The sequence below is a fragment of the Echiichthys vipera genome, assembly GCF_963691815.1.
Source record: "Echiichthys vipera genome assembly, chromosome: 19".
NCBI lineage: Eukaryota > Metazoa > Chordata > Actinopteri > Perciformes > Trachinidae > Echiichthys > Echiichthys vipera.
In genome coordinates, this window is record NC_139844.1 from 12,684,204 (window position 1) to 12,693,325 (window position 9,122).

Below are 9,122 nucleotides of genomic sequence, written 5' to 3' on the forward strand. Positions count from 1 at the left end.
CTCAACACTCGTAGCATTGTCCTCTTTTTATAAATATTACTGTAATTAAACTTATTAAACAATCTAATTTTAATTATGTGATCTTCCCCATGCAGCTCATTTTTATCCCTGAATTACAGTATTAATAGATTACAATGCCTTTAAGGCAATTTTGGATTACTGATTAACAGAATGAATTGGTATTTGAAAAATATGGAAAAAACATTTCTCTTTTTGTGTCTTTCTTCTTTTTTGTGTTTATAGTGCCTGAGGTGAAGCTATGCAGTATTCAAATAAAACACCATATGGTTTCTTAATGTGGCTATTCCAGACAATTGCAACTTAGTATTACTTTCATATATATATATATATATATATATATAACATTATATCTTACATATGCACTGTTGTGTATAGCATAAAATAATAAATACCATAGAAATATAATGGCCTCGTGTTGCATTCCCCGAAAGTCGGAAATTCCGGAATTCTAACAATAAAATAGATACAAAGATACTGCTCACTTACAATTCCGACAAGGAATCCTGTGTTTTCAAAAATCCGTTATCTGGTGCCCTCTAAACGTAGCAACAAACACTGCAAATGTTAAATGCTTAATGCTTTAGCTAGTTACAGCATGCTTCGAAGTAAATCGCTCTGGCCTTCAAATTTCCGGAGTTACAGCGAGTTCTTGAAGTAGACCAACAGCGTCCTGTTACCTAGGAGACAGTTGAAGCGCAGAGCAGCGCACTGCAGATAAACTTTAACATTTGAGCGGCGTCGTGTTACATTGAGTTGTGTGTAAGTAATTAACTAATTTAAATTGTGTAAAAAAAGAACAAGTTTACCACTTTTACCAGGTTTTTCAATTATTTACTAGATAGCAGTAGTAAGCTAGTCGCAGTTTAGCTAACATTAGCGGTAGCCTTTATGTTACCATAGAGACGGTTTTAGCTATAGCTTTGGCAGCATGTTGACGCTAGCTGATCCCCATATATAATTATATATTATATATAACAATTTGTTCGGGCCTTATGTGTCATTAAACAAACTATTCTCACATAAAAAACACCAGAAAATATGCAATGCTCTATCTGCATTTAATGGTATGTGCAACTTTTAATTTATAATTTTCTTCAGTTTTATGCAGAGGATAGTCTACAAAATCCTAAAAAAATACTCAGGTCCCCTTATCCTAGAGCCAACCTCGACCCAGCTGAAGACTTAAGAAAAGATGAGGAGGATTATTGCTGAAGATCCAGACTGGACCCTGATTATAGTGCCTTCTTTATCAAACCTCTGTCTGCAAGGCATCGTGAGAAACTTTGAAGGTGTGCTCTTGTTTAAGTACCATTCAAGTACCATTTTTATACACACGCTTATATAAATTTAACTTTATGCAAACTTACCTGTTCCAGAAAAGCCAATATTTGACGTCCTTACACCTGACCAGAAAGACTACGTGCAGGAGAGACTGTCTACTTCCCTGCCCCTGCATTTGACAGCCAACTTGATCAGCGACGGTGTCTACTGGAAGCATTGCTGCGAGCAGAGGTGGCACCTTTGTGATGTATCTAATTATGGCCACAGCTGGAAACGAATGTTCTTTGAGAGGCACGTGGAGAACATTATTGAGCTTTTTATCCCAGATGTAACAGAGCCAAAGACAGTTTTAGAGGTGGTACCTCTTTGTAAGAACTACGTCAAGAGGCTGGACATCTCACAACTCCTGCCACCTATCAAGGAGCCCGAGAAGGAGGAGGAGGAATATGGCTCAGAGTTGGCGAGTGAAAATGAGTATGATGGACCGTCTATGGACCACTTTGACTTTAACATCCTGCTCAACAAGCTGACAAAACTGGAAGAGCTCCATTTAGTGTACAGGGTCAAACAATGTGGTATGAACTTTGAGTGGAAGATGTTTGAGATGACTGACAGAGATTGTGAGTCCCTCGCCAAGGCCCTTAAGTCCTGTAAGACTTTGAAGGTGAATATCTTCACTTGTTTATGTCTTGCTGCCTTTTGTCGCTTGTTGCAAAATACCAAGCCTGATCATGTGGAGCCTGTTCGTGTGTTGTAATTCAGCACTTCCGACTGTTTTGCCAGTTACAAAAGCATTATTTACAGACATTTTACAGTCCCCGATGTCATGAAACAGGACAATTGTTGTTGGCACTATCCAAGCATTAAATTCATGCTCTATTTATGTCAAAGAAAAGACAGCAGGGCCTCTGGCTGCAACCTAAATAAGTCACTGTTAGACAAAGAAGTTTTGTCACAATTTATTTCTGCATGGGAACATGGGACATATCAGCTACTGATTTCTGTGTTTGATATAGGAACTGTACAAAATATTATTCTTTTTAAGGCTGCAACTAATCACTGATTCGACTATTGGTTATAATTGTTTAGTCTATAATATATCAGAAAATAAAGAAAAATGCCCATTTCAATTTCACAGGTGATGATTCTGACTGATTGTTGTGTCTGAGCCAACAGTCTTAAACCCAAAGATATTTGAGTTACTATGATAACACAGAAAAATGCAGCAAATCCCCAGAATTGAGCAGTTTATCACAAATTTTGTGTGTGACTTCATGATTATAGTAGAAATGGTTGGCAATTTACTTTTTCAATCGACCAATTGATAAAATGTTTTCATATTTCTTTGATATACTCACTTTATTTTACTTTAAATTAAGCACAGTCCCTCATTGTTATGTGTTGCTGGCATGTCAAGAGCTTTTAATCATGTGGTAAATTCATACTGTCAAAGAAAAGGGCAGTTATTTTCATGTTCTGTGCTCTATGACATTATCTGTGCTCTTAGTGATTCAGGTTTTTTGTGCTACTCAGCATATAGTCTTACTTATCTTCATAATATCTTGTTTCTACAGCTTCTAAAGCTCCATCAAAGCCACATTGAGGATAAAAAGTGCCGACTGCTGATGAAATACCTTTTGGACCACCCATCCCTGAGGGAACTCGACTTCTCTCACAACGTGATCGGAGACAGAGGAGCTAGAGCCATCGGAAAGCTGCTCACCAGGAGTAAACTGGAGATCCTGAACATGTGTGACAACAATATTGGAGGCCCGGGAGCCAAAGCTATAGCTCATGCCTTGTCCAAGAATTCCACCCTTTTGTCACTCAACCTGCGCCTCAACCGTTTGAGAGATGAGGGCGGGCTGGCTATTGGCAAGGCCTTGTTGAACAACAACACCCTGCGTCACCTGCACCTGGGAGGCAATGAGGTTACAGAGCCTACTGCCATTGCACTGTCTAAAGTTCTAGTTCAGAGTAACACTATGAAGAGCATCAATCTCTCCTGCAACAAACTGGGCGTGGTAAGTCAATTTCTGTTCTTTGATCCTTAGATCCAGTGTTGCAATAGTTATAAGTTTACTTGAGGGTGGTGTCAGAGTCAATAGAGTGTTGTCATCTACATCAGAAGGGTTCAAACTCTGTACAGGGACAATTTTAGGACATTTTTGACTTGGCTTGTCAAGCTTCATTTGGCACAAATTTCATTAGTCAAACCTGTATTTTGTTTTACTTCAGCTGCACTTCACTTTATGCTCCGGAGATCATGTTTGCCAACTGCATAAAAATGATTACTCTAAAGAATTTGTTGGTCAAAAGAAAATTTATTGCCAACTGTTTTGACAATCTATTCATTGTTTAAGTCATTTCTAAACTAAAATGTGGAATTTTTGGCTTATTTATTTGTCTTTTATTATGATAAATGTAATGTTTTTGTGGGGATGGGGGACATTTTAAAGACCAGTATAATTGAGAAAGTTCCCGGCAGATTGCTCAACAATGAAACGATTCCTATATCCATTAGTTGGCCAGATATGGCATGGATAAATAAATGTCCATTTTTCCTATAAAAGAAGATGGGACAAAAGGAAAAAAATTTAACGAAAACATCTCTAGTTATCATTCAAATTTTGTTTCTTTTAGGATAAAAATGTGTTCAACACTGTATTTCTTTCCCAATGCATGCTAGTACCTGTACAGACACAGTGCAGTGAGGGTATCAAGCTTGAAAGTATACGGCTTTTCAATAATTTAGAGATATGTGTGTAAAACATGCAATACTGGAAAGCTGAGTACGTAAGTGTCGTTTCTCTGTGAGAGGTAGGTCAGATTTTCTCCTTCTCATGCTCTCTTCTCTTCATAATTTCACCATTCAGTATATGTCTGACCGGAATACACTGCAGAGGATTAAAAATCACCCACATAGCAGAAATCCAATGTGTGGTACCATCAATATCTGTGACCTTGGTCTACTGTTCACAAAAATAGAAAGGCCTGTTTCAGACCTCACAATCAAACACAGATGACATTCAGTTTATCAAGTGTGGGCTATTTCAGACAGCAAGAGTTACCCAAGGTTATTCTTCAAGGTTATCAAGAACATCATCCTGTGATGTGTTTCTCTCTACATCTGTGTGTGTGCAGGATGGAGGGAAAGCTCTGGTGGAGGCGATGTCTCACAACACCAGCGTAACAGAATGTGATATCCGTCTGACGGAGGTCGACGAACAGACAACTTCCTTCATCAACCAGGTGGTTTGGACCAACCAGAGTTTAGAGCTAAAGAGACACGCTCGAGAGAGTAAAACCAAGTAAACGTCAGCAGCTTCTTTTTGAAATACAAACTCATCATTATTAGTCATTTATTTCTGCTTTCTTGCATTAATTTAGCCACAGGTCATGACCATGGTATGCCAACTTTGCAGCTCAAACTAAAGTGGGTGATTTAACCAAATTACATCACACAAAAGAAACACTTACATGATTGTTCATAGTAACTTTAAAGCGCCATCTACCCTTAGATGAATGCCATTTTGTTAACTTTACATTTTTTTTAACCATTGTGAAATTTGATTGTGTATATTTCTGATGTCCACAGATACTTGGCACAGTGTAAAATATTTGATTTTACACCAGGATGTCTCTATTATCTCAGCACTTGTTGCAGCACATGCAGTAATTACACAACTTCACACAACATGTATAAAAACTACAAGCACAAAACTGTGATTCAACGTCTCAATAGCACGTACAGTATTAAGACCATATATCTAGTCTACGATACGCATCACAATCTCAACTTTTTGGGGATTTGGCCACAGTTGTCATAAAGTAAAGTTTGACACATATTTTAGTGAGCATTTCCATTTATTGAGGAGCCTTTTTTTCCATTTTGATACACAGATTTGGTATTCAGTCCTTATGTAACATCAAGGCAACGTTGTGGTGGTGTTGGAATACATACAGACTTGCGTTGTTGTTTTGTTTTAAAACCTATATCTACTGACTAATACTATAGTAATGACAATTTTCTAGGCAGCAAAAAAACATCTTTACTGTAATTATTAATGTTGCAAAATTACATCGTTGACTAGAATCATATGAAAAGATACAAAGCTTATTCTGTAAGATCTGTAAGTTGATGGTGGACAAGCACGTAGAGCAATCTACAACGATCGAATGCTGATATTCTTTAGATCACTAATCACTATCAATAATTATCCGACCATTTCCCTTAAAGAGATGTGTTTGTGTACATGTGTGTGCCCCCGAGCCTAAATCAGTCATATCATTCTTTATTCATATCATTTAGAGTTAAATAAAGGTGTATCAAATTTTAAAAATGTAAAAAATGGGTTTAAAGGGAAATAACCATCATTCAGAATAGCACATGGGAAGCAGCACAAAGATGCTGTTGGCTGTGTAGCCTCAAACAATTTACAGCGAATTGCATTGCCATTGCCATGACTCAACAAACTTACCATTAAGCATCTGCACGTTAAAAATGCCCCTGCTTCAGTTACCTTCGAGTATACGCAACACATTCAGCTAAGTACAAGATCCACATCGACAGTCATTCTAACCTCTCGTCTCTATTTTATTTACAGTACAAATCCTCTCTGCCCTACTGTCTTGAAAATGCACAAAATCATTTTAATATAAAAAGAAAAACCTCCAGAGCATTCTTGAGTGAAAGAGTTAATATCATGACAACCTAATCTACTGAATACACACGATAAAGGGTTCAGTGCTGATGACAAGAACTTTTATGCTAACACTTGTCTATGAAGGAAAAATGTCTAGTTGTGAACCTTCCAGTCAAATTTATAACTGCTTTTTTGTCATTTGTTATGTAAACATTGCACTGGTAAACAGATTTTTCTATTCTCACACATGACTGTATGGATCACAGTGAAGCCATCTCACAGGCTTGTTGGCTTATGAAGGAGAGAATGTGATGACTTCAGTATAAAACGGTGACTAAAATCATATACTAGATACTTTTTACATTTTTAATGCCCTGTGGAATTTGCATGCTCTTCCGTGTGGTTTCCTTATGCTTCTTCACTTAACCCCACAGTACATGAACAGTACATGATTTCTGACCAATGCATGCTGGTGATGTGTTTCAGCCCTTCATGACCAAGTGAATTAATTAGTAAATGACTTCCAATACCTGCTGTACATCTCATTTGGTTTCCTGCCAAGATGCTTTTCATGTTGCTCAAAAACCACACCACCCAATAACCATTAAAGAGATCATTTCACATTTACGGATATATGCTTGTTTGTTTTCTTGCTGAGAATAAGATGAGAAGATCAATATCAATCTCATGTACTTCCAGTAAATATAAGACTAATACAGAACTACAGCCCGTTAGCATTGCTTGGCTTAAACTGGAGGCGTAGCTTAGATTTTAACCCTTGTACAAAATAAACAAACAAGATAAAACATTTTAAATAGTGAGCCTCTAAGGTTCATTTTGTTTGGACATGCTAGCTCTTTCCCTCTGTTTCCAGTCTTTGTGCTAAGCTAAGCTAGCCCAGTGCTGGCGGGAGCTTTATACTGTATTTATTGTACAGACATCAGATTGGTGTTTATGTCCTCATCTAACTCTCTGCAAGAAGGCAAATGGGCACATCTCCATGTCTCTATAGAAACTATTTCTTTAAAATTTAAGAGAGATCTAAATACATAAGTGTCACCCACATCAGGACATGGAGTCGGTTTCCCCAGCTGTTCGTAAGTACAAACTTGCCTGTGTGGAGTTTTACACATCACTAAATTAAAATGTGTTGCACCACACAAACTAGTTCTTAAGTAGAGATAAGTTGCTACTTTATATTTTAACTGTAACTGGACTTAACTAATTTGATAATACATGATCTATTTATATTGAAGAGTATCGGGTAATATTTATTTTGGTCAACATACCGTATATGACCTGACACTTAATTTAAATGTTGTTTAATTTATAATGTGTAATTATTTTCCACAAAAAAGCAGTCAGTAAACCTCAATGTCAATCTCTAAATGACACAATAACTATAAGGTTGTGTAACATTTGGAGTTATGTTACCAATGTTAACAAATGTACACATTTATGAAGTTCCAATGGTGAAACTCAATTAATCCCTAGTTTCATACTTACTGTTAATTAGAATTTAGGAAGGACTCAGAAATCGATTTCTGAATAGTTGGTGCAACTTAAATCCTGAGCAGGATCAGATATCCAACATGTTTCTCTGTTGTATCCGACCTGCCTCTCTACCTTTGCTAGGAGTCGGAACATTTGTAGACATTTGTTTGTCAGTTTGGTTCAACATCCTGGGTTTGCACACCGCTTATTTAAAAAACGATCCAGTTATTACACAGCTGATCCTTGTTGAAGCCTTTGAAAAGCAAAAAGAAAATGTCTGCATAAACCTACAGTTTAGAGAAAGGACTGATGAGCAGGTTTTACGATGTTGTTGGAAAGCAAAATTTTTGCCCACAATACTTTCCTGAGTTCTAGGGGCTTGCATAGATGATGATGTGAGTTGTGAAAACGGTGTAAAACTTTTTACCAAATGTTTTCATGCTACACTGTCTGTTGTTGAATGAAATGAGAGGTTTGATAGAATCAGTGTTTCTATCATGCCTGACTCCATTTGATTTTGTTTACTGTATTCTCTATTATTGCTATAAAGCTAGTCTCCAAACTTAACATGGAACGTAATGAGTATGGCTAAATGTTCACAATGTACAGTACATGCTCATTATTGTGACGACAACTTGAAACAGGAAGTAACACAAAATGTCTGACCAAAGGCGAGATTTGGGTATTTAATATTGTTTAGACATTTGAATTAAGGATGCACAGTATATATCAGTACCGATAATGGGAAATTTGTTATGTTATATCCAGATTATAAAGTTCTAGCCGTTAAATTGTTGTCTGATAATATAAATCCAAATGGCTTTAATTGACTTAACAAGCGCATCATCTTTACACACGATACAGTAGGTGGTATGCCCTTTTATCTTTGGTTCATTATCTGCCAATAAATGCATATTGAGTGTATATTTACATGCCTGATTTGACAGATTATTTTGAAGTATTTCATCTCAATTATTTGGCAAATTGCTCTGTAAAAGCCAAATAATGTTTGTTTAGTCTTTTGATGTATTTTACTAGGAAAAAAATACTGAACACTTATATGAACCTCTCTTTAAAATACAAAAATGTGAAATTATCGGTTATCTTATTGTTATCGGCCAGGAAAAGCAGGTCATTCTTGGTTGTCAGCTGAAAAAGATCCACTGTGCATCCCAAATTTGAATGTTTCTCATGTTCCTAATGGTGGATAATGATCTGCCTATGCCAGTTTATCTTTCACTGCAGGTCTCATGAGATGAAGGTTGGATTGTACATAAAAAAAAACTCTGAACTGTTGAATTGATACTAATTCCTACATAATATTTGTTTCAAAAGTTCTATCGTGCCTGATTTTGATCACTGTTTCCTTTAAATCATTTTTTGTTGTGCCTTGCATGGCTGTCAAATATAATTCAGGATGACTAGCGTGCGCTCATTTGAGAGGAAGTCTTGTTTTTTTTTTAGTTCTGTAAAGTATTCCAGTCATATTATTAAATCCGACACTATCTGTAGTGAATCCAGGCCTCTGCCTATTTCTAGCGTCTTTGATGGCTAGCTCTCTGGCTGTCTCTCTGATCAGCATCAGCAGCAGCAGCAGCAGCAGCAGCAGTAGAAGTACTCAAGAGCTGTGTTATATTATGAGGAAAATCCTCTGAAAACAGTTAGGGCCCTGTTCTTAAA

The 9,122-nt window shown here is 36.8% G+C and overlaps 1 protein-coding gene across 1 annotated transcript; it reads left to right on the plus strand.

The window, feature by feature from the left end:
• Positions 1–1,197: 1,197 nt before the first annotated feature.
• Positions 1,198–4,617, plus strand: drc5 (dynein regulatory complex subunit 5; the record flags this gene model as incomplete). The annotated part of the gene is made up of 4 exons (XM_083934595.1): positions 1,198–1,310; positions 1,398–1,966; positions 2,877–3,326; positions 4,447–4,617. Exons 1-4 carry the CDS (start codon positions 1,214–1,216, stop codon positions 4,615–4,617), a joined length of 1,287 nt encoding a protein of 428 aa, XP_083790721.1. The 5' UTR covers positions 1,198–1,213.
• Positions 4,618–9,122: the final 4,505 nt, after the last annotated feature.